The sequence below is a fragment of the Ascidia mentula genome, chromosome 5 (genome assembly GCF_947561715.1).
Source record: "Ascidia mentula chromosome 5, kaAscMent1.1, whole genome shotgun sequence".
Lineage (NCBI taxonomy): Eukaryota > Metazoa > Chordata > Ascidiacea > Phlebobranchia > Ascidiidae > Ascidia > Ascidia mentula.
In genome coordinates, this window is record NC_138570.1 from 858,193 (window position 1) to 884,816 (window position 26,624).

General features: G+C 39.6%; 2 protein-coding genes and 1 pseudogene across 2 annotated transcripts; all 3 read left to right on the top strand.

The window, feature by feature from the left end:
* Positions 1–1,535: 1,535 nt before the first annotated feature.
* On the top strand, positions 1,536–5,724 carry LOC145903409 (uncharacterized; annotated as a pseudogene).
* A 3,226-nt stretch (positions 5,725–8,950) lies between these two features.
* Positions 8,951–13,283, top strand: LOC145903411 (uncharacterized). Its single transcript, XM_082991494.1, has 3 exons — positions 8,951–9,044; positions 9,178–10,020; positions 10,159–13,283. Exons 1-3 carry the CDS (start codon positions 8,951–8,953, stop codon positions 13,281–13,283), a joined length of 4,062 nt encoding a protein of 1,353 aa, XP_082847620.1.
* A 5,668-nt stretch (positions 13,284–18,951) lies between these two features.
* LOC145903406 (uncharacterized) lies at positions 18,952–24,448 on the top strand. Its single transcript, XM_082991491.1, has 2 exons — positions 18,952–19,066; positions 19,192–24,448. Exons 1-2 carry the CDS (start codon positions 18,973–18,975, stop codon positions 24,114–24,116), a joined length of 5,019 nt encoding a protein of 1,672 aa, XP_082847617.1. The 5' UTR covers positions 18,952–18,972; the 3' UTR covers positions 24,117–24,448.
* Positions 24,449–26,624: the final 2,176 nt, after the last annotated feature.

Here is a 26,624-nt window from a genome sequence, read left to right on the forward strand (position 1 = left end):
TTTTTGTATTGTTTCGTATTTTTTGTCGTTATTCTTAGCGCTAAAATTCTAATCCCATTTTTGTATCGTTATGTTAGCCAATAATCTGTTTTAGTCGGGAAACAAGGAAACATATACTGCAAGGCTAAAGTTACCAACGCGTGGTTCGCGTGTTTCGCGTTGTTCGCGTGTTTCGTGTTGTTCGCGTGGAAGGATTCCTAGCGGTTGCGTAAGGCCGTGAAACATATCGATGTCTGATCCATAATCTGTTCTAATTGGCAAAATCTTATTAACTCCATTCCCCATGCTGTAAACACCAATGCGACTAAACAAAATTGTGCTAAAATTAAACGTGAATCTTCGAAATATTTAAAGTTTAGTTGTCCCAAAAATGTTACGGAAATTAAGACCCAGGCAACGACAATTTAAGCGCTCGAAAACAGGATTCATTCCCACAAAAAATGTAAATCAATAAAAATAATTGAAGTACCGTTAAAAGATTACCAACATTATGGAAGTGGTTAGAATTCATTCCGATGCAGAATTTTTGTGACGTCAGCTTACACCAAGGTTGGGGAAGTGACGTCAGTATTGGGAATAGGATGGAACGCATTCGAATTGACAAACCCCTTAGTAAGGCTTTTTCCAACCCGAGTTGATCTTCTGGCGCATTCGCATTCCCGATTATCCATGACAGAGGGTTACTGACTTTTGATTGTGGGACCTGTGAGGTCTCCGTCTGTGCAGCTGTTGACTGTGGCACTGTGCTAGCTTTTAAAAATCAAGGAAACGCTTGACGCAAACCCTTGTGCTGAGCAGGATGGAGGTAAAGTGATTGATATTGCGGGATGACGTGCGGAATTTCCCATAATGATCCATTGTTACTCAAAATCCGCTGAATTCCTCGCATTGTTTACCTGCAAATTGCGGTGTACATTCATGATAGGAAGACTCAGGTAGCTTTCTTATGCCCACATATACGTACAAGCGGTAAGCAAAGGTTGCGCAGTTTGATTTGATCACTGAGGAGTTTTAGTCAGTTTAGTCATCTTAAAATGTTCGCAATATTTTGTGGGTTATGCCATCGGCTGGAGTAAAACTTTTTCATGGGATTTTAACTAAACTATAGTGGGGATTCCCCCCAATCCCAGAATATAAACCTGTAAACGACGCTGTAGTGACCGAGTTGTCTCAAGGCGAAATTTCGTTCATCACTAGCGTGATTTATCTGTGACATGCGTGGATATCTAATCGTCCAGCGACAGAATCCCCATTGTTACGTCACAGTGAATTTTTGAGCAACTGCCCCCTAGATAAATGTTTTGGGTCCACCTATGAGGTGATGAAGCAAACCTCAAACAACTTCGTTCTTAACAGAAATACACAAATGTTCGTTAAAGGTGGGCGGAGAATTATTTGGTAGTTTTGTGCGAATAACACGGGAAGCGAATTTCCTCCGTCTTGTACTGACTCATGCGTAATTCTGCTGAAGTGGAACATAAACTGACTAAGCAGAAACGAGGAAAGTTGCAGACAAAACATAGACATCGTAGATTATGTTGAAGTTATTTGTGATATTTGTGTTGATCGGATGGGCGGAAGGTGAATGTCCGGGTGAGGACACAAGTCTGGCTCCTCTTCCCATCACAAGTAAGTGTAGATTATAATTAGAAAGCCATCAGTTTCCTTCCTTGGTACTTTCCTGATTTGGCAATTAAAACATAGGACAGTAATGTCTCGAAACACACTTTTGCCTCAACTTATCCCGGGAACTTGTATAACAGAAAATGAAAATCTACCGGTTTGTGAAGCTCCGTATCTTGATCCCAACTGCACTTGTCCCTCGTCCATGTTCGAATGCTTGCCACAAGATCGGTAAATGTGGATCGAATCAAACAGGATGTATTCGGTGGGCGCGGGTGAATAATGGATTTACCTACTGTGGAGATTGGAGTGATGAGTTAGTTCATAGTTGTCCAGATGGTAAATTCCAGTGCGATTGTTTAAGCACAACATGTCCTAGAGTTTTTGAATGCTTACTTAAAACTTCGCAATGCGATGGATGGAATGACTGCGAAGGTGGTAGTGATGAGATTAATTGCACATGTGCAGCGTATGAGTTTGAGTGTTCATGTTACAAAACTAAAAGCTGTACGTCAAGGAAGGGTTGCATCAGTAAATCTGAGCAATGCGATGGATGGAATAACTGTGGAGATTGGAGTGATGAGGTTAACTGCACATGTCCAGCGGATAAATTTGAATGTTCATGTTACAAAACTAACAACTGTACGTCATCTAGGGTTTGCATCAGTAAATCTGAGCAATGTGATAGATGGAATGACTGCGGTGATTGGAGTGATGATGTTAACTGCACATGTCCAACGGATAAGTTTGAGTGTGCTTGTTTCAAAACCAAAAACTGTACGTCACGGAAGGGTTGCATCAGTAAATCTGAGCAATGCGATGGATATAAACGACTGCGGAGATTGGAGTAATGAGGTTAACTGCACATGTCCAGCGGATAAGTTTGAGTGTCCATGTTACAAAACTAAAAACTGTACGTCAAGGTGGGTTTGCATCATTAAATCTGAGCAATGCGATGGATGGAATCACTGTGGAGATTGGAGTGATGAGGTTGACTGCACATGTCCAGCGGATGAGTTTGAGTGTTCATGTTACAAAACTAGAAACTGTACGTTAGGGAGGAGTTGCCTCAGTAAATATGAGCAATGCGATGGATGGAATCACTGCGAAGATTGGAGTGATGAGGTTAACTGCACATGTCCAGCGGATGAGTTTGAGTGTCCATGTTACAAAACTAAAAACTGTACGTCAAGGTGGGTTTGCATCATTAAATCTGAGCAATGCGATGGATGGAATCACTGTGGAGATTGGAGTGATGAGGTTGACTGCACATGTCCAGCGGATGAGTTTGAGTGTTCATGTTACAAAACTAGAAACTGTACGTTAGGGTGGAGTTGCCTCAGTAAATATGAGCAATGCGATGGATGGAATCACTGCGAAGATTGGAGTGATGAGGTTAACTGCACATGTCCAGCGGATAAGTTTGAGTGTTCCTGTGTTGGATTGAAACAATGCATTGGAAATGAATTAAATTGCATTGATCGATCTTTGTTGTGTGACGGAAAACCTGACTGTATTGATGGAAGTGATGAGACACATTATACTTGCAGCTGTTCTGGTACTTCCGCCAGATGTCCATGTAATCCAAATAACACACAATGCTCACTAGACGGTAGATGTATACCATTTAGCTGGATAAATGATACATACGTAGATTGTGTTGATGGAACTGACGAAGTTTGTTCATTTTCTAACATCACATGTCAATCTTGTTATGCGGTTGCTGTAACTTGTCCAAGTGAAAAGGAAGCCAGAAATCTCATACATACGACTGATCCATATACGTGCAATGAAGTTGTTAGTAAAACGTGCGCTACCGATGTTAATAATTGTGAAGTTGATAAAGTGGTTTGTACAACTTCAACATGCAGCAAATCCTGCGAAAACTTATTTTTCTGTGAAAATCAACAACTTATTGCAAGAGAATATTTTTGTGACGGACAAGCTATTGATGGCTGCAAGGACAAAAGTGACGAAATTCAACATGGGTTTGGGTTTAAATGTTCTGGATCATCAAGAAAAGGTGTTTGTGTTTTACCTCAAACCAACGTCTACGATTCAGTGGCTCAATGTTCTGACAGTTCTGATATTTGTTTCCTCAATGGACAGTTTAGATGTTTCCAGTGTTTGGACAGAAAGCTGATAGTTTCAAGCAAACAAGTTTGTGACGGTGTAGTGGATTGCTGTGATTTGTCAGATGAATGTTTGTGCGAAAATCAAACATTGTGTGGCGATATACGAGGAGATTGTCCCCAGAACCAAATGCATTGCAAGGACAGTTCTACATGTGTGGACCAAGATAAGGTGTTGTGTAACAAGAGTGTACAATGTGTCAACCAAACTAACACAAAATACTGTTCAACTGGGACAGCATCAGTGCAAAGTGAGTGTGTAGCAGATGACAACATTTACACACAGGAAAACCAGGGCAACAAATCGTTGTGTGAGAGAGCTATGAATTTGTGGTTTAGAAGAGTTGATAGAAGCGAGGCACATCAATATTATCCCATGTGGTGTGATGGATCGGTCCATGACGATATCAACGTTGCTGGAGAACGTTTTTGTCCAAACAGGTTTAATTGTTTTGGTAATGGAGAAATTAACATAGATAAACAAAGAGTCTGTAATGGAATAATTGATTGCGACGACGAATCAGACGAATTTATGGAACTTTGCAACAATACCCGCTACTACTGCAGAAGTAAAGGAAAGATTTCCATCGATAGGAATCATGTTTGTGACGGAATAATGGACTGCGATGACGTATCTGATGAAAGCATATGTCGTTGTGAAAATACCAGGTTTTATTGCACCAATGAAGAACCTTTGTCTGTTGAAATGAAAGTTGTACAGAACGGAATTAATGACTGCTCAGACGGAAGTGACGAATGTGTTACTTTGGCTGGAAACGCATTTGCAGACGTCAACGAAATGATCGCAAACCCAGTTTATCGAGGTATCTTCTGGGTGACAGGCATCTTAGCACTGGGAGGGAATTCGTTTGTATTTGTTACAACCACACGTGACTTGATTAAAGTTAATAAAGATCAGAATTTGTTTATTAATACAAGCGTTTTTATTCTCAACCTCTGCGTGTCTGACCTTCTCATGGGAGTTTATCTACTGGCAATTATCATACAAGCGACTAGATTTTCTGGATCTTATTGTTTGTTTGATAAAGAATGGAGATCAAGTAGCTTGTGTTCAGGACTTGGAGCACTTGCAGTTGTATCATCAGAAGCATCAGCCTTCACAATGACTGCTATGACCACATTTCGACTGATATCGGCTTATAAACCTTTTCTCATGCGAAATATCAATGTTATTAAAACTCTGATTGCGGAAGTGTCTTGTTGGATATTGGCTATTTTGTTGGCAACCGTTCCTTTGCTCAACGCAACTTCTGAGTACTTTGCCACTGATGTTTGGTTTCCAAACAACTTTTATGAAACCGAATTCGTGTCAAGAGAAAATATGTCGTTACTTGCACAAAGAATTTCCGCATCAGAGCCAGAGTCTTGGTACGATGTTAAACGTACAATTGAAAACGCTTTTCCACGTAACTCTATCAAGGGAGAGTTTGGATATTTTGGTGAAACGAGCGTCTGTATGCCACGTTTGTTTGCATCAAGTAATGAGTTTGCTTGGGAATATTCAACATTCCTTATCACAATCAACTTTATCATGTTCGTTTACATGGTGGTTGCATATTTTCTTATTTACAAGCGAAGCAACCGCATGAAAGGATCCAGAAGCACTGATGTCAGCTCCAAGATGCAGAAGAGAATCACCAGGTTGATTTTGACCGACTTTTGTTGCTGGATTCCAATTTGTGTGATGGGATTTTTGAGTGTTGGAGGAGTGAAATTGCCAGGAGACGCTTATGTGTTGAGTGCTTGTCTGTTGCTTCCAATCAACAGCGCCCTCAACCCCTTGCTCTACTCAAAAGCATTGGAAAAGCGATTGTCAAAGATGAAAGCATGGCTCGTTTCCAAAATACCATCATTACGTACATCAAGGAGTCGTTCGTCTGATTTAAGTGTTAGATACAACCCCCGTGCTGAGCAGGATGGTGGCAGAGTGATTGAAATTGTGAAGTGATAATTGTAACAAGGTCCACTAGATGTTGTAAATGCTTGGTTTTATTAATTTGTGATGCCATTTCAAAACATGTATACGCAAAATACCCGGAATACAAAATGTTTTTTGGTTTTGTGTGGTCATTTTCAGTGCTTTATTAGCTTATGTTCGTATGGTTACCGTCATTTTTCTTGCCATGGTTCATAAAAGTAAATTCTTATTATAAGTAATCTTTACCGCATTCTGCACTCCACTTACAACGGCTGGATTTTTACCACATTTTTATCATGTGTATACGAAACAGATTTTCACTATAATTCAAAAAATAATACTTTTTATTTTGGCATTACAACGGCGTTACTTATTCATTGATTTGCATTCTTTTGTGTATATAATATTTGTTTGGTTTGAGACAATCTCCCATATTCACTCGACAAAGAACTACTTTCCTCTGCAAAAGCCATCATTACTTTAATATTAAATTTCACAGCCTTTTGTACCGCTTGCGAATAAATCACCGAATACATTGGTTTCATATTGGTTAATATTGCACGCTTGTTTCGATTCTATTCTATAATGTGAAGTGAAACAAGATATCTGATGTGAAACAAGCTTTTCCACTTGAAGAAAACCAGAGCCTTGGTGATAAAGACATAATCGCGAGGAAGCCCAGTTGAATAGCAGGCGAAACGAGGGTGAATAAAAGTTATATACGTTTAATTGTGCCAGAGGAAATGATCAATTAAAAGACAATATGCCTGGCAGTATCAGCAACATAAGAACGACATTTCTTTTTTTAGGCCTGATTCCAATAGCTGAAACCTCACAGGAAGTGAAAAACTATTCAAAAGTCTAATAAATAGGACTTGCAAGATTGTATTATTAATTGGAAGGTACCTGCCTCATAGAGCCCTTGGGACAAAAAAAATCCGGTGAATGCTCCTTTCTTAGAGGTCACATTTGGTGATAGCTGCAACCAAACTCAAAATTACCCCCAAATTACGATAAAAATCCCTTATATAGTTTTGCAAAAAATTGGTGTTTAAGGATTCAATCCACTCATTCCTAATAATCACCTATTTCCAACCATGGGCTCCCTATACTGGCGTAGGTTCTGGTTCGCCATGCCGACTGCAACCCCTATCCTCGACCTGGTAACGTTCCTTAATTTTCCTCAATATAAAAAGAAAATAAAAAGAAAATTAAACCGTATTTTTAATAGAACTAATGCACGTGTGGTTATGACAAACAGTCTGGTAAACAGTTGGATTTTTACAATGCACAAGGTTAATGACAGTCAACGCCAACGCCAACAACAGAACAACAATAGCTAAAGTTAGCATGTTTACCAAAATTTACCAAAAAAACAACCACTAATCGCGGAGACGCCTTCAACCAAGGGAACTTGCCGAAACACTATGGCGAGCGTTCATATCTCACGCCGAAGGCGATCGACAGCGGAACTGCCAGGGAGCGACATGACCATGAACCCCGGATGAATAACGACACAGTTTCCTACAAACATTTTCTCAAATGTTGAAACCATCACACAAACTTCAATGTTCATTTCGGTGTTGCAAAGCGCACTGAAAAAGCCAAACCGAACTTTTGTAAGAAACTTCTCAACCTTAAAGACTTCCACACCAACCAACAACAACAATCTGTTCCAGAGTAGAAAACAACGCGCGCACAGTTGCCTTTCCACGCCGCGGTAACCTTGATTGGTGCCAGAAGCACTGACGTAACTTAACTTACCCTTTGGGAAAATACTACTACACCGGGTCACAAAGTTTTTCCCAAACTTGATTCAAATATACGCATGTGTAAAACAGAAATCGTGCGAATTTTAATGATTAGGCGTGAACAGGGCCACCGCCTGTTATTTTTGTTTATAAATTTGTGTTTAAATACCACACGAAATCGTAGCGTTAATATTCGCACAGATTTCTATGTTACAAAAGCTTACATGTGGATCAAGTTTGGAAAAAACTTTGTGAACCGGTGTAAAAGTATCTTTCTGCCTTTTGAGTCACACGGTGTTTCAAAAGTTTTCTTCGTCTTACATGAAGTATCAAATTTGTTTTGAGCTCTGTTTTAATTGTTATTTTATGTTTGTTATGTTTTGGTTCTGTGGACTATGTACTCCCAGTCAAGGGTAAACCTGTTTTCTTTGTGTCGACTAAAGATTTAAACCATTGGTGATTTTGCTGCCAGGTATAATTTAATTATTCTGTTCTTTTGGCACAATTGAATGAGAACTTGTAGTTGGAAACAATGCGCAAGCTGTCTGCAGCTCTCACGGCTTTTCCATTTTTATGAAAAACCGTTGATGTATTTGATTGTTGCATGTTATGTGGATAACATTTCTATACTTAGCAAGAACTATTTGTAGATTGACGTATGGCGCATCGTTGTTCGATTCAGGGGCGTTGTCATGGAAAGGGTGGCTGACATGTTTCATGAATCAGCGCACAAACTTTTTGAATGTTCCTAAAATGTTCGCAACACCCAGGGTCCCGTGTTGGACAACCCTGGTTTATCTGATCACGTGTTGGACAATCCTGGTTTATCTGATGCAATGCAACAAACTTAACACAACCACACATTTAAAACCTGATGCATTTGTCTGTTATCGAAGAGATTGAAAGCGAGGCAAATTCAACAAACCTCCTTTGAATGCATTGAGCGTCAGCATCAAGGAAGCGTTTGACGCAAAACCCCAGTGCTGAGCAGGATGGAGGTAGAGTGATTGTTATTGCGGGATGACGCGCGGAATTTCCCAAAAAGATCCATTGTTATTCAACATCCGCAGAATTCCCCGCATTGTTTATCTGCAAATTGCGGTGCACGTTCATGATAGGAAGACTCAGGAAGCTTTCTTATGCCCACATATACGTACAAACGGTAAGCAAAGGTTGCTCAGTTTGACCTGATTACTAAGGAGTTTTAGTCAGTTTAATAAAAAGGTTGAAATAAAAGGTATCTAATCACTTCAATCACACATTCAACGATGAACTTGCAGTTTTTTTGTATTTGTCATAAAAGTAACTTACTCAAAATGTTTGCAATATTTTTTGGGTTATGTCATCGGCTGGAGTAAACTTTTTCATGTGATTTTAACCAAACTAGTGGAGATTCGAATCTCCTCTGTCTTGTAGTTACTCTTGCGTAATTCTGCTGAAGTGGAACATATACTGATTAAGCAATAAAGTGACAAATTGCAGACAAAATATAGAAATCGTAGATTATGTTGAAGTTATTTGTGATATTTGTGTTGATCGGATGGGCGGAAGGTGAATGTCCGGGTGAGGACACAAGTCTGGCTCCTCTTCCCATCACAAGTAAGTGCAGTTGATAAGAAAACCATCAGTTTCTTTCCTGGGTACTTTCCCGATATGACAATTAAAAAATAGGACAATAATGTCTCGAAAACACACTTTTTGCCTCAACTTATCCCGGTCTCTTGTATAACAGAAAATGAAAATCTACCGGTTTGTGAATCTCCGTATCTTGATCCCAACTGCAATTGTCCCTCGTCCATGTTCGAATGTGCTTGCCACAATATCGGTAAATGTGGATCGAATCAAACAGGATGTATTGGGATGGGGTATGTAGGCGATTACGACAACAACTGTGGAGATTGGAGTGATGAGTTAAGTGATGTTTGTCCTGATGGTGAATTCCAGTGCGATTGTTTTCAAACAATATGTTCTGTAAGTCTCGAATGCTTGGGTAAATCTTGGCAATGCGATGGATGGAACAACTGCGAAGATGGGAGTGATGTTAACTGCGCATGTCCAGCGGATAAGTTTGAGTGTCCATGTTACAAAACTAGAAACTGTACGTCAGGGTGGGGTGGTTGCATCAGTAAATCTGAGCAATGCGATGGACGGAATAACTGTGGAGATTGGAGTGATGAGGTTAACTGCACATGTCCAGCGGATAAGATTGAGTGTCCATGTTACAAAACTAGAAACTGTACGTCAGGGTGGGGTTGCATCAGCAAATCTTGGCAATGCGGTGGATATAATCACTGCGGAGATTGGAGTGCTGAGGTTAATTGCACATGTCCAGCGGATAAGTTTGAGTGTCCATGTTACAAAACTAGAAACTGTACGTCAGGGTGGGGTGGTTGCATCAGTAAATCTGAGCAATGCGATGGATGGAATAACTGTGGTGATTGGAGTGATGAGGTTAACTGCACATGTCCAGCGGATAAGTTTGAATGTCCGTGTTACAAAACTAAAAGCTGTACGTCAGGGCGGGGTTGCATCAGTAAATCTTGGCAATGCGATGGACGGAATAACTGTGGAGATTTGAGTGATGAGTTTAACTGCACATGTCCAGCGGATAAGTTTGAGTGTGCTTGTTACAAAACTAAAAGCTGTACGTCATGGTTGGGTGGTTGCATCAGTAAATATCACCAATGCGATGGAGGGAACGACTGTGGAGATGGGAGTGATGAGGTTAACTGCACATGTCCAGCGGATGAGTTTGAGTGTCCATGTTACAAAACTAAAAGCTGTACGTCATGGTGGGGTGGTTGCATCAGTAAATCTTGGCAATGCGATGGATATAATCACTGTGGAGATTGGAGTGATGAGGTTAACTGCACATGTCCAGCGGATGAGTTTGAGTGTCCATGTTACAAAACTAAAAGCTGTACGTCAGGGAGGGGTTGCATCAGTAAATCTGAGCAATGCGATGGATGGAATAACTGTGGAGATTGGAGTGATGAGTTTAACTGCACATGTCCAGCGGATGAGTTTGAGTGTCCTTGTTACAAAACTAGAAACTGTACGTCAGGGTGGGGTGGAGGTTGCATCAGTAAATCTTCGCAATGCGATGGATATAATCACTGCGGAGATTGGAGTGATGAGGTTAACTGCACATGTCCAGCGGATAAGTTTGAGTGTTCCTGTGTTGGATTGAAACAATGCATTGGAAATGAATTAAATTGCATTGATCGATCTTTGTTGTGTGACGGAAAACCTGATTGTAATGATGGAAGTGATGAGACACATTATACTTGCAGCTGTTCTGGTACTTCCGCCAGATGTCCATGTAATCCAAATAACACACAATGGTCACTAGACGGTAGATGTATACCATTTAGCTGGATAAATGATACATACGTAGATTGTGTTGATGGAACTGACGAAGTTTGTTCAGTTTCAAACATCACATGCCCATCTTGTCACGTGGTTACTGTAACTTGTCCAAGTGAAAAGGAAGCCAGAAATCTCATACATACGACTGATCCATATACGTGCAATGAAGTTGTTAGTAAAACGTGCGCTACCGATGTTAATAATTGTGAAGTTGATAAAGTGGTTTGTACAACTTCAACATGCAACAAATCTTGTGAAAACTTATTTTTCTGTGAAAATCAACAACTTATTGCAAGAGAATATTTTTGTGATGGGCAAGCTATTGATGGCTGCAACGACAAAAGTGACGAAGTCCAATATGGGTTTGGGTTTAAATGTTCCGGAACATCAAGAAAAGGTGTTTGTGTTTTACCTCAAACCAACGTCTACGATTCAGTGGCTCAATGTTCTGACAGTTCTGATATTTGTTTCCTCAATGGAGAGTTTAGATGTTTCCAGTGTTTGGACAGAAAGCTGATAGTTTCAAGCAAACAAGTTTGTGACGGTGTAGTGGATTGCTTTGATTTGTCAGATGAATGTTTGTGTGAAAATCAAACATTGTGTCGCGATATACGAGGAGATTGTCCCCAGAACCAAATGCATTGCAAGGACAGTTCTACATGTGTGGACCAAGATAAGGTGTTGTGTAACACAAGTGTACCATGTGTCAACCAAACTAACACAAAATACTGTTCAACTGGGACAGTGCAAAGTAAGTGTGTAGCAGATGACAACATTTACACACAGGAAAACCAGGGCAACAAATCGTTGTGTGAGAGAGCTATGAATTTGTGGTTTAGAAGAGTTGATAGAAGCGAGGCACATCAATATTATCCCATGTGGTGTGATGGATCGGTCCATGACGATATCAACGTTGCTGGAGAACGTTTTTGTCCGAACAGGTTTAATTGTTTTGGTAATGGAGAAATTAACATAGATAAACAAAGAGTCTGTAATGGAATAATTGATTGCGACGACGAATCAGACGAATTTATGGAACTTTGCAACAATACCCGCTACTACTGCAGAAGTAAAGGAAATATTTCTATTGATAGGAATCATGTTTGTGACGGAATAATCGACTGCGATGACGTATCTGATGAAAGCATATGTCGTTGTGAAAATACCAGGTTTTATTGCACCAATGAAGAACCTTTGTCTGTTGAAATGACAGTTGTACAGAACGGAATTAATGACTGCTCAGACGGAAGTGACGAATGTGTTACTTTGGCTGGAAACGCATTTGCAGACGTCAACGAAATGATCGCAAACCCAGTTTATCGAGGTATCTTCTGGGTGACAGGCATCTTAGCACTGGGAGGGAATTCGTTTGTATTTGTTACAACCACACGTGACTTGATTAAAGTTAATAAAGATCAGAATTTGTTTATCAGTACAAGCGTTTTTATTCTCAACCTCTGCGTGTCTGACCTTTTCATGGGAGTTTATCTACTGGCAATCATAATACAAGCGACTAGATTGTCTGGATCTTATTGTTTGTTTGATAAAGAATGGAGATCAAGTAGCTTGTGTTCAGGACTTGGAGCACTTGCAGTTGTATCATCAGAAGCATCAGCCTTCACAATGACTGCTATGACCACATTTCGACTGATATCGGCTTATAAACCTTTCCTCATGCGAAATGTCAGTGTTACTAAAACTGTGATTACTGAATTGTCTTGTTGGATGTTGGCTGTTTTGTTGGCAACCGTTCCTTTGCTCAACGCAACTTCTGAGTACTTTGCCACTGATGTTTGGTTTCCAAACAACTTTTATGAAACCGAATTCGTGTCAAGAGAAAATATGTCGTTACTTGCACAAAGAATTTCAACATCAGAGCCAGAGTCTTGGTACGATGTTAAACGTACAATTGAAAACGCTTTTCCACGTAACTCTATCAAGGGAGAGTTTGGATATTTTGGTGAAACGAGCGTCTGTATGCCACGTTTGTTTGCAACAACAAATGAATTTGCTTGGGAATATTCAACATTCCTTATCACAATCAACTTTATCATGTTCGTTTACATGGTGGTTGCATATTTTCTTTTTTACAAGCGAAGCAATCGCATGAAAGGATCCAGAAGCATTGATGTCAGCTCTAAAATGCAGAAGAGAATCACCAGGTTAATTTTGACCGACTTTTGTTGCTGGATTCCAATTTGTGTGATGGGATTTTTGAGTGTAGGAGGAGGGAAGATGCCAGGAGACGCTTATGTGCTGAGTGCTTGTCTGTTGCTTCCAATCAACAGCGCCCTCAACCCCTTGCTCTACTCAAAAGCATTGGAAAAGCGATTGTCAAAGATGAAAGCATGGCTCGTTTCCAAAATACCATCATTACGTACATCAAGGAGTCGTTCGTGTGATTTCAGTGTTAGATACAACCCCCGTGCTGAGCAGGATGGTGGCAGAGTGATTGAAATTGTGAAGTGATAATTGTAACAAGGTCCACTAGATGTTGTAAATGCTTGGTTTTATTAATTTGTGATGCCATTTCAAAACATGTATACGCAAAATACCCGGAATACAAAATGTTTTTTGGTTTTGTGTGGTCATTTTCAGTGCTTTATTAGCTTATGTTCGTATGGTTACCGTCATTTTTCTTGCCATGTTCCATAAAAGTATATTCTGATTATAAGTAATCTTTACCGCATTCTGCACTCCACTTACAACGGCTGGATTTTTACCACATTTTTATCATGTGTATACGAAACAGATTTTCACTATAATTCAAAAAATAATACTTTTTATTTTGGCATTACAACGGCGTTACTTATTCATTGATTTGCATTCTTTTGTGTATATAATATTTGTTTGGTTTGCGACAATGTCCCATATTCACTCGACAAAGAACTACATTCCGCTGCAAAAACCATCATTACTTTAATAACAAATTTCACAGCCTTCTGTACCGCTTGCGAATAAATCTCCGAATACATTGATTCCATATTGGTTAATATTGCACGCTTGCTTCTATTCTATTCTATGATGTGAAACAAGATATCTGATGTGAAACAAGCTTTGCCACTTGAAGAAAACCAGAGCCTTGCTAATAAAGACATGTCCTGAGGAAGCCCAGTTGAATAGCAGGCGAAACGTGTTTGAATAAAAGTGTACGTTTAATTGTGCCAGAAGAAATGATCAATTAAAAGACAATATGCCTGGCAGTAACATAAGAACGACATATCTGTCTTAGGCCTGGTTCCAATTATTAGCTGAAACCTCAAGGAAGTGAAAATAGGGATTTAAACAACAAACCTCGGCAACTATTCAAAATTCTAATAATTCAGGTTTCCAGGGTTTTATTAAGGTACCTGCCGCATAGGGCCCTTGTGACCAAAAATTCCGGTGAAATTTCCTTTTTCTTAGAGGTCACATTTGGTGATAGCTGCATCCAAACTCAAAATTGCCCAAAAATTACGATAAAAATCCCTTAATCCACCCATTCATAAAAATTACCATTTCCAACCATGGGCTCCCTAGACTGGCGTAGGTTCCGGTTTGCCACACCGACTGCGGCCGTTATCCTCGACCTGGTAACGCTGCACCATAGACAAACAACTTAATTTTCCACAATAAAAATTTCGGACTGAGAAAAACGAACTGCCGGTAAACAGTTGGATTTTCACATGCGCAAGGTTGATGAGAGTATTGGAAACGCAGAGTTGCCAGATAATAAGCCGCGTATATCCCATCCATGTGACGCGTTCCAAAAGCACAGAATCCGGTCACTATTCTTCCCAATCTTTGTATTTCCTCAGTGATGTCGGCTTGTGTAATGTTTGCTTCAAAAAATGAAGTGTTTAAGTTTGATTAGAGTCGTATCATCGAAAAAGTGATTTACCAAATGACCTTGTTATAGAGCAGTGGTTCTCAAACTGTGGTACGCGTACCACTAGTGGTACGGGAGAGCTTTTCAAGTGGTACGCGATTTAGTCTACTCTATACAATTTGCAGAAGCCAAAACCGCTGCAAATACATGATGTCGGTTTTCTTTATTGTGTATTTGTGACGCAATAGTATTAACGTGCAATTGTTGCACTGTTGAAGTAATTCTGACATCGTGTGTTCAACTGTGCAACAATTTCACGTTGATACTATTGCGTCACAAATGCACAATAAAGAAATCCAAGCAACTGGTGATATTGGCTAAATTGTTATTCATTGGTGTTATGTCATAACAGTTATAGTAATACGGTGGTACGCAGTGTATTAAAAAACAAATGAGCGGTACGTGATTGGAAAAAGTTTGAGAAACACTGTTATAGAGTGTAAGCCACAAGCACAGATCAGACGTTGCATCTGCTGTGCGATGCGGGAACATAGAATGTTTTTAGAAAGAGATTCACTGAACATGCTTCTCATCGGATCTTTGCCTAAAAACATCACCACTTTCTATATGTTCGACCTTCTTCGTTTAGAATATTGGAATCCCGCAACGCCTTTAGCTCTTTTGTGTTTTCTGTCAAACCAACGCTTTGACTCAGAATTATTCAAATCACTCTAACTATCAACGGCGTGAGGTTATTTTTAATTCATAGAAACAGTTTTTTAAACTTATCATTTTCGAAAACTTTAACAAAGTTTCTGATACACATTCTCCATCATAAAATACACATTAAATGTAAAAACGAACTCTTCGCTTTGGTAGGATGTTTCAATCAAATCCTTTCAAAAAAATTCGCTCAGTGTCCCACAAATGTCACTGGATTGGTATTTTTAAACCTCGTTTCTGATCAAGATTATTTGACGAGACGGCGGCTGAATGAGTGGAGACCGATGATTTGATACAAAAATAAATGTAGTTTTTAATTTCAATAGACTTGATTGAAACATCCCTTGATTCGAAAAAGCGGTTTTGCATCCCTGTGTGACACGTCTGATATTTAAACACCCCATCCGTGTATATATGTTTGGGGCGGTTTCGTGGATAGACAAAAAAATGTGAAATAAAGAAATTGAAGCGTTTAAATACTTACTGAGATAAACATTTTATCGTTGCAAGGTGAAAACCAATAGATGCACTGACATCTTACATCAGACGCTGTATCGTCGTCTATATAGAATCATTACGGTGAACGATCAATGAAAGACAATTATTTCTTTAGGTTTGATGTTAATTTGTTTATTTTGTGTTGTGTCTTTTCCCAGAAGGATCCAGAAGCACTGATGTCAGCTCCAAGATGCAGAAGAGAATCAGCAGGTTGATTTTGACCGACTTTTGTTGCTGGATTCCAATTTGTGTGATGGGATTTTTAAGTGTAGGAGGAGTGAAGATGCCAGGAGACGCTTATGTGTTGAGTTCTTGTCTGTTGCTTCCAATCAACAGCGCCCTCAACCCCTTGCTCTACTCCAAAGCATTTGAAGAGCGATTGTCGAGTGTGAAGGAACGACTGGTATTCAAAATTTCATCATCATTTACATCAAGGAAGCGTTCGTCACTCGTCAGATAAAAGCCCCGTGCTGAGCAGGATGGTGGCAGAGTGATTGAGATTGTCGAATGATGATCGGAACACGGTTAACACCAGACTGACACGTCCACTAAATGTTTGACAGCAAATCCATTTTTGTTCAATTGTTTTTGTTGTGCCCAACATGTAACGATATTTTAATGGAAGAATGCATAAACCTGGGTATTGGGACATTTAGATTGTGTGGTGTTTGTATTGTCTCCATGTATTATCTGTTCCAGCGTTTTCGCTATTATATTTTCGTTTATTCGTCAACAGTTTTCGCAAATTATATTCGCGATAAACTACAACAACTATTTACGTATAAACTGATAATTACCGGATTCGACACCTTTCCTAATCTTCATCGTTTGAAGTCGCATCTCCAGCAGCGTGCACAATTCGCGCTTTCCAAGTAGGGAATGATTCCTAATTACACAAAATCGATTAATTTATCTTTCTTTGTATATTTTTGAGACTTGTTTTTATTGAAAAAAGAACGATGAACGTCAAATTGAAAAAAAATCTTTTTAGGCGAGAAATCGGCATCGAAGAATATTCGAGGCTTCAATTACGCCTTGTTTACTTTGTACGTTTCACCCTCTAGCGGTAAAACTGGTGCAAAAACACCATAATTGCAGATTCGTGGGAGCAATATTTTTTTTTAGCATTTTCTAAATCGACATTCATATTAATTTAAAATATATCACCCTATACCGAAGAAGAATTCATATCTCGGCATTCCTATATAACCTATTACTGTGTTTTGATTCGATCAAAGACGCTAATTTTTTGTAACAAAGGCGTTCAAAAAGGATTTATAAAGATGTTGCTTGTGTGTGATGCCAAATGTGTGTGATTGCAAAAGTTCACAAACAGTTGGAATCTCATTTGTGGCTGGAAACTGCCCTTTTTAACTCAATCCGTCGTCATAAGAGTTGTAAACACGACCTGTAACAACCAGTGGTGCCAGTGCAGCCACATTTAACGGTTGGATGAGCACAGGGGTGCTGCAGTTGGTGATTCGGAATTTTCGTTTGACTGCGGTTTGAAGTTTGCGTGCGAAACATTGAAGTAAAAGTTCATGTTTGCAGAAAAGGGGTTCAAACTTCCTTGAGGTAAATTTATCCTTTACACAACGGAGTTCAAAAATTACTTCAGGACAACTTTTTCCATGCCTGTTTATATTCCAAATTTGTGAACACAAATGACGTAAATTTGTCCGGAATTGAGCTTTGTTAGAAACATCAACCTTAAATTATCAAAACCAGCTAGAAATAAAGAACCAAACGTGACAAAACACGGACGGCCAAAAAATAAAAACCAGGTTTCTGTGGAAAGAAACCTGAAACCCACGAATATCGGCATATGACGTCACAGTAGGAATCAGACATTTTGGGAACTTTTTTCATGTTTGTAAACTCAACAGACGCTGCGAATTTTACGCTTTGTCAGTCAACCTTTACATGACGTCACAGTAAAAGTATAGCGATTTGCTTGTTCGAATTCACATGTGAAGAATGATCGTGAATAGCGAATATCTGCGTATATAAAGAAGCTTGAACTACAGTTTGCTTCGTTTTTGCACTTTTTCAGGCTTTTTTAGAAGTCGGTGATGCTTGCGTCTAAGGTTGGTAAAAACAGCAGTAATAGTTACGTCATCGAAAGCCTTGTCAGTACAGTTATACAGAAATTTCGCAAAGTTTGTGTTATCACGGAAAATGTTGCGCGGGGCGCTAAAAACCTCTATATGGGCCAAATGTGGCCCGAAGACCGCGGGTTGGCCAAACCTGATTTATCTGATGCAACGTGACAAACCAAGCAAAACCGCAAACCTCTGTATAACTGACAAAAAACCTCCTGTGCGTTTCTACGCTCCTCTTGCGTAACAAACTGTCTGTGGCCGAAAGTGTTTTTTTTCGAATGCTTGAATTGTTAACGGGATTATTTACCTACATTGCGCAGTTTGATTTGAACTGAGGAGTTTCATTCAGTTTAATAAAAGATTGAAATTAAAAATAAATGTATCTAATCACTTCAATTAAAAATTCAACGACAAAACTTAACCTAGCATTTTAACAAGTCAGCGGGAGAAAAGTTTGAAATGATTCTTCACGGTTTGACGCCGTTCCTCGCAGAAACGTCGCCACAACAGTGGCACAATAAAGCAGATGACTTTACAACATTATACTCTACAATCACGTTTGCCATGTTACACAGGTATCAAGAAATAAAACAGCAATTAAGGCATTGATCGTTCAGACTGTTGAAATCCCAAACCACATTTATTTTAATTTTCCTGTCGAAGCCGCGCTTTGATTTATACAAATAACTTCTAATTGTCCTTTTTATTCTTGATAACCATTCGAATTGCTGAAATTTTGTGCCATAATTATGAAATGAATAGTCACAGAATCTCACTCGTAAACACTTTTTTAAAATTAATGGAATTTTAATTGTGGCCAAGCCATGAAATGAAAGCCAACAGGGACATCTCTCTAGCATTTTAAATAAACTATTCAAGACTTAAACATTTGTACACTTTATCACTTTTTGTTATTTCACAATACTTCTGAAAAAACTCTACTTTGTCAAATTATCACACAGCATCGCATTCAAATAATAGTCCATGAAAACTGCTGTTAACCCACAGATTATAGAAATCGTAGATTATGTTGAAGTTATTGTTGATATTTGTGTTGATCGGATGGGCGGAAGGTGAATGTCCGGGTGAGGACACAAGTCTGGCTCCTCTTCCCATCACAAGTAAGTGCAGTTGAAAACTATCAGTTCTTTCCTAGCGACTTTCCAGGTTTGGCAATTAAAACATAGGTCACTAATGTCTCGAAAACAATCTTTGCCACAAATTACCCCGGGCTCTTGTATAACAGGAGAAGAAAATCTACCGGTTTGTGAAGCTCCGTATCTTGATACCAATTGCACCTGTCCTACGTCCATGTTCGAATGTGCTTGCCACAAGATCGGTAAATGTGGATCGAATCAACCAGGATGTATTGGGTGGGCGTGGGTGAATGATGGATTTACCGACTGTGGAGATTGGAGTGATGAGTTGAGTGACGTATGTCCTGACGGTAGATTCCAGTGCGATTGCTTTCAAACAACATGTCCTGGATTCTCAGGGTGTATATTACTGCTTTTCCAATGCACGGGGTCATTAGAATGCCCTGACGGCAGTGATGAGGATAATTGCACATGTCCAGCGGATAAGTTTGAGTGTCCTTGTTACAAACCTAAAACCTGTACGTCAGGGTGGGGTGGTTGCATCAGTAAATCTCGGCAATGCGATGGAAGGAATGACTGCGGAGATTGGAGTGATGAAATTAACTGCACATGTCCAGCGGATAAGTTTGAGTGTCCTTGTTACAAAACTAAAAACTGTACGTCATGGTTGGGTGGCTGCATCGGTAAATCTGAGCAATGCGATGGAGGGAACGACTGCGGAGATTTGAGTGATGAGGTTAACTGCACATGTCCAGCGGATAAGTTTGAATGCCCTTGTTACAAAACTAAAACCTGTACGTCAGGGAGGGGTTGCATCAGTAAATCTCGGCAATGCGATGGATATAACGACTGCGTAGATGGTAGTGACGAGGTTAACTGCACATGCCCAGCGGATAAGTTTGAATGTCCTTGTTACAAAACTAAAACCTGTACGTCAGGGAGGGGTTGCTTCAGTAAATCTGAGCAATGCGATGGATATAATAACTGCGTAGATGGTAGTGACGAGGTTAACTGCACATGTCCAGCGGATGAGTTTGAGTGTTCTTGTTACAAAACTAAAAACTGTACGTCATGGTTGGGAGGCTGCATCAGTAAATCTAAGCAATGCGATGGATATAACGACTGCGTAGATGGTAGTGACGAGGTTAACTGCACATGTCCAGCGGATGAGTTTGAATGTTCATGTTACAAAACAAATAACTGTACGTCATTGTTGGGTGGCTGCATCAGTAAATCTTGGCAATGCGATGAAGATAATGACTGCGGAGATTGGAGTGATGAGGTTAACTGCACATGTCCAGCAGATAAGTTTGAATGTCCTTGTTACAAAACTAAAAACTGTACGTCATGGTTGGGTGGTTGCATCAGTAAATCTGAGCAATGTGATGGAGGGAACGACTGCGGAGATTGGAGTGATGAGGTTAACTGCACATGTCCAGCGGATAAGTTTGAGTGTCCATGTTACAAAACTAATAACTGTACGTCACGGAGGGGTTGCATCAGTAAATCTCGGCAATGCGATGGATATAACGACTGCAGAGATTGGAGTGATGAGGTTAACTGCACATGTCCAGCGGATAAGTTTGAATGTCCTTGTTACAAAACTAGAAACTGTACGTCATGGTGGGGTTGCATCAGTAAATCTAAGCAATGCGATGGATATAACGACTGCAGAGATTGGAGTGATGAGGTTAACTGCACATGTCCAGCGGATAAGTTTGAATGTCCTTGTTACAAAACTAGAAACTGTACGTCATGGTGGGGTTGCATCAGTAAATCTAAGCAATGCGATGGATATAACGACTGCGTAGATGGTAGTGATGAGGTTAACTGCACATGTCCAGCGGATAAGTTCGAATGTCCATGTTACAAAACTAAAAACTGTACGTCATTGTTGGGTGGCTGCATCAGTAAATCTTGGCAATGCGATGAAGATAATGACTGCGGAGATTGGAGTGATGAGGTTAACTGCACATGTCCAGCAGATAAGTTTGAATGTCCTTGTTACAAAACTAAAAACTGTACGTCATGGTTGGGTGGCTGCATCAGTAAATCTGAGCAATGTGATGGAGGGAACGACTGCGGAGATTGGAGTGATGAGGTTAACTGCACATGTCCCGCGGATAAGTTTGAATGTTCATGTTACAAAACTAACAACTGTGCGTCAGGAAGGGGTTGCATCAGTAAATCTGAGCAATGCGATGGATATAACGACTGCCGAGATTGGAGTGATGAGGTCAATTGCACATGTCCAGCGGATAAGTTTGAGTGTTCATGTTACAAAACTAACAACTGTGCGTCAGGAAGGGGTTGCATCAGTAAATCTTGGCAATGCGATGGGTATAACAACTGCGGAGATTGGAGTGATGAGGTTAACTGCACATGTCCAGTAGATACGTTTGAATGTGATTGTGTTGGATTGGAACAATGCATTGGAAAGAATTTAAATTGCATTGATCGATCTTTGTTGTGTGACGGAAAACCTAACTGTATTGATGGGAGTGATGAGACACATTACACTTGCAACTGTTCAGGTACTTACGCCAGATGTCCATGTAATCCAAATAACACACAATGCTCACCAGACGGTAGATGTATATCCTTTAGCTGGATAAATGATACACACGTAGATTGTGTTGATGGAACTGACGAAGTTTGTTCAGTTTCTAACTTCACATGTCAATCTTGTCATGTGATTGCTGTTACTTGTCCAGGTAAAAAGGAAGCCAGAAATCTCATACATACGACTGATTCAAATACGTGCAATGAAGTTGTTAGTAAAACGTGCGCTACCGATGTTAATAATTGTGAAGTTCATAGAGTGGTTTGTACAACTTCAACATGCAGCAAATCCTGCGAAAACTTATTTTTCTGTGAAAATCAACAACTTATTGCAAGAGAATATTTTTGTGACGGGCAAGCTGTTGATGGCTGCAAGGACAAAAGTGACGAAGTCCAACATGGGTTTGGGTTTAAATGTTCTGGATCAACAAGAAAAGGTGTTTGTGTTTTACCACAAAACAACGTCTACGATTCAGTGGCTCAATGTTCTGACAGTTCTGATATTTGTTTCCTCAATGGACAGTTTAGATGTTTCCAATGTTTGGACAGAAAGCTGATAGTTTCAAGCAAGCAAGTTTGTGACGGTGTAGTGGATTGCTTTGATATGTCAGATGAATGTTTGTGTGAAAATCAAACATTGTGTCGCGATATACGAGGAGATTGTCCCCAGAACCAAATGCATTGCAAGGACAGTTCTACATGTGTGGACCAAGATAAGGTGTTATGTAACACAAGTGTACAATGTGTCAACCAAACCAACACAAAATACTGTTTAACTGGGACAGTATCAGTGCAAAGTGAGTGTGTAGCAGACGACAACATTTACACACAGGAAGACCAGGGCATCGAATCGTTGTGCGTGAGAGCTATGAAATTGTTGTTTAGAAGAGGAGCGAGAAGCGAGGCACAACAATATTATCCCATGTGGTGTGATGGATCCATCCATGACTTTATCAATGTTGCCGGAGAAAGTTTGTGTCCGAACAGGTTTAATTGTTTTACTAATGGAGAAATTAACATAGAAAATCAAAAAGCGTGCGATGGAATAATTGATTGTGATGACGAATCAGACGAATTACTGGAACTTTGTAACAATACCCGCTACTACTGCAGAAGTAAAGGAAAGATTTCCATAGATAGGAATCATGTTTGTGACGGAATAATCGACTGCGATGACGTATCTGATGAAATCATATGTCGTTGTGAAAATACCAGGTTTTATTGCACAAATGAACAACCTTTGTCTGTTGAAATGAAAGTTGTACAGAACGGAATTAATGACTGCTCAGACGGAAGTGACGAATGTGTTAATTTGGCTAGAAACGCATTTGCAGACGTCAACGAAATGATCGCAAACCCAGTTTATCGAGGTATCTTCTGGGTGACAGGCATCTTAGCACTGGGAGGGAATTCGTTTGTATTTGTTACAACCACACGTGACTTGATTAAAGTTAATAAAGATCAGAATTTGTTTATTAGTACAAGCGTTTTTATTCTCAACCTCTGCGTGTCTGACCTTCTCATGGGAGTTTATCTGCTGGCAATCATAATCCAAGCAACTAGATTTTCTGGATCTTATTGTTTGTTTGATAAAGAATGGAGATCAAGTAGCTTGTGTTCAGGACTTGGAGCACTTGCAGTTGTATCATCAGAAGCATCAGCCTTCACTATGACAGCTATGACCACATTTCGCCTGATATCGGCCTTTAAACCTTTCCTCATGCGAAATGTCAGTGTTACTAAAACTGTGATTGCTGAATTGTCTTGTTGGATGTTGGCTATTTTGTTGGCAACCGTTCCTTTGCTCAACGCAACTTCTGAGTACTTTGTTGCAGATGTTTGGTTTCCAAACAACTTTTATGAAACCGATTTCGTGTCAAGAGAAAACATGTCGTTCCTTGCACAAAGAATTTCCGCATCAGAGCCTGAGTCTTGGTACGATGTTGAACGTACAATTGAAAACGCCTTTCCACGTAACTCTATCAAGGGAGAGTTTGGATATTATGGTGAAACGAGCGTCTGTATGCCACGTTTGTTTACAACAACCAATGAGTTTGCTTGGGAATATTCAACATTCCTCATCACAATCAACTTCCTCATGTTCATCTACATGGTGGTTGCTTATTTTCTTGTTTACAAGCGAAGCAACCGCATGAAAGGATCCAGAAGCACTGATGTCAGCTCCAAGATGCAGAAGAGAATCAGCAGGTTGATTTTGACCGACTTTTGTTGCTGGATTCCAATTTGTGTGATGGGATTTTTAAGTGTTGGAGGAGTGAAGATGCCAGGAGACGCTTATGTGTTGAGTGCTTGTCTGTTGCTTCCAATCAACAGCGCTCTCAACCCCTTGCTCTACTCAAAAGCATTGGAAGAACGTTTGTCAAAGATGAAGGAATGGCTACTGTCCATAAAGTCATCCTTGCCTACGCCAAGGAGTAGTTCGTCTGATTTAAGTGTTGGATACAACCCCCATGCTGAGCAGGATGGTGATGGTGGGATTAAGATTGAGTGATGAGTGGAGGATTCACAAGCTTTTGTCTTCATCATTCTTGGTTTAGTCGGAATGAACAATCTGTACATAATTACGTCATAATTCGTTATTATGACCGTGTTTTTAGCATAAACAAACCTGACAATTGTTTGATATACAGAATTTCCAAACCCCGTTGTCAGTTAAACGTTTCCATTTTTGTCTAAAATACATTTATATCAATTTAGTAAACGTCAACGAATGCAGTAATTCACGTTGTGCGTTTCTGTTGGTCAGTTTTGTCAAAATGTAAAATAAATTTCCACGAATTTGTAAATATTTTCTCTGTGATTTTTGTGACAATGATGTTTGTGACGTGTATGTAACTTGCATTGTTAACAGAGAAAAACAAACAATCTGTTTCCAGTGTATGTAAGAAACATCCAGCATACAGACCATAAGTTGTAATGATGATGCAGGCCAATAGATTTTGCTGGGGGGGGGGGGGGGGGCTGCCATTATATTATAGATGGAAAGTATTACAATTTAGATAGGACCACAGGTTCAGCGATTTTTTAATGATGAAAACTCCAGTGCATGCTGGAGGCCACCACCTTGGTTTCAAATCTACAGTTTGGTGAATAAGAAACACATTTGTCTGTTTGTATACCCTGCACACATCATATGATACTGTTTAGAATAAAATACTTGACACAACTGCACAACTTCTAACCATGAATGTATTTGTTATAATACAGATAATCCAGAGCGACTTTCGTGTTGTGGTGCCTTTTGTTTATGAAAATAGAAGTGTTTTCATGCATGCATTTCGATAATGTTATTTTTGTTGTTGGGAAATGCCTTTTTTAACTCAATCCATCGGCAAAATAATTGTATAGCAACCAGTGGTGTCAGTGCAGTTAGATTTAACAGTTTGATGAACACAGGGGTGCAGTTGGGGATTCAGGATTTTCGGTTGACTTCGGTTTGAAGTTTGCGTGCGAAACATTCAAGTAAAAGTTACTACTAGACTGACACGTCCACTACTAGACTGACACTTGTACTACTAGACTGACACATCCCCTAGATGTTGTAAATGCTTGGTTTTATCAATTTGTGATTTCATTTCAAAACATGATACTCAAAATACCCGGAATACAAAATGTTTTTTGGTTTTGTGAGGTCGTTTGTAGTGCTTTTATTAGCTAAGATTATAAGTAATCTTTACCGCATTCTGCACTCCACTTACAACGGCTGGATTTTTACCACATTTTCATCATGTGTATACGAAACAGATTTTTATTATAATTCAAAAAATAATACTTTTTATTTTGGCATTACAACAGCGTTACTTCTTCATTGATTCGCATGCTTTTATGTACATAATATTTGTTTGGTTTGAGACAATCTCCCATATTCACTCGAGACAATCTCCCATATTCACAAAGAACATATTTCCTCTGCAAAAGCCATCATTACTTTAATATCAAATTTCACCGCCTTCTGTACCGGTTGCGAATTAATCACCAAATACATTGGTTCCATATTGGTTAATATTGCACGCTAGTTTCGATTCTATTCTATGATGTGAAACAAGATATCTGATGTGAAGCAAGCTTTGCCACTTGAAGAAAACCAGAGCCTTGGTGATAAAGACATAATCGCGAGGAAGCCCAGTTAAATAGCATGTGTGACGTGGGTGAATAAAAGTGTACTTTTAATTGTGCCAGAAGAAATGATCAATTAAAAGACAATATGCCTGGCAGTAACATAAGAACGACATATCTGTCTTAGGCCTGGTTCCAATTATTAGTCAACTGCTGAAACCTCAAGGAAGTGAAAATAGGGATTTAAACAAGAAACCTCGGCAACTATTCAAAATTCTAATAATTCAGGCTTCCAGGGTTTTATTAAGGTACCTGCCGCATAGGGCCCTTGTGACCAAAAATTCCGGTGAAATTTCCTTTTTCTTAGAGGTCACATTTGGTGATAGCTGCACCCTAACTCAAAATTGCCCAAAAATTACGATTAAAATCCCTTATTTTTTTCCGCAAAAAATAGTGTTTAAGGATGCAATCCACCCATTCATAAAAATCACCATTTCCAACCATGGGCTCCCTAGACTGGCGTAGGTTCCGGTTTGCCACACCGACTGCGGCCGTTATCTTCGACCTGGTAACGCTGCACCATAGACAAACAACTTAATTTTCCACAATAAAAATTTCGGACTGAGAAAAACGAACTGCCGGTAAACAGTTGGATTTTCACATGCGCAAGGTTGATGAGAGTATTGGAAACGCAGAGTTGCCAGATAATAAGCCGCGTATATCCCATCCATGTGACGCGTTCCAAAAGCACAGAATCCGGTCATTATTCTTCCCAATCTTTGTATTCGCTCATGGAAGTCGGCTTGTATAATGTTTGGTTCAAATAATAAAGTGTTTGAGTTTGATTTGATTCGTATCATCGAAAAGGTGATTAACCAAATGACCTTGTTATAAAGTGTAAGCCACAAGCACAGATCAGACGTTGCATCCGCTTTGCGATGCG

Excerpts from the sequence above, each read along its gene's own strand:
- LOC145903411 (XM_082991494.1), top strand. The coding sequence starts at position 8,951 with ATGTTGAAGTTATTTGTGATATTTGTGTTGATCGGATGGGCGGAAGGT. Across the intron at positions 9,045-9,177 it reads GGCTCCTCTTCCCATCACAA|AAAATGAAAATCTACCGGTT; the intron begins GTAAGTGCAGTT and ends CTTGTATAACAG. Across the intron at positions 10,021-10,158 it reads ACGGAATAACTGTGGAGATT|GGAGTGATGAGGTTAACTGC; the intron begins TGAGTGATGAGT and ends ACTGTGGAGATG.
- LOC145903406 (XM_082991491.1), top strand. The coding sequence starts at position 18,973 with ATGTTGAAGTTATTGTTGATATTTGTGTTGATCGGATGGGCGGAAGGT. Across the intron at positions 19,067-19,191 it reads GGCTCCTCTTCCCATCACAA|GAGAAGAAAATCTACCGGTT; the intron begins GTAAGTGCAGTT and ends CTTGTATAACAG.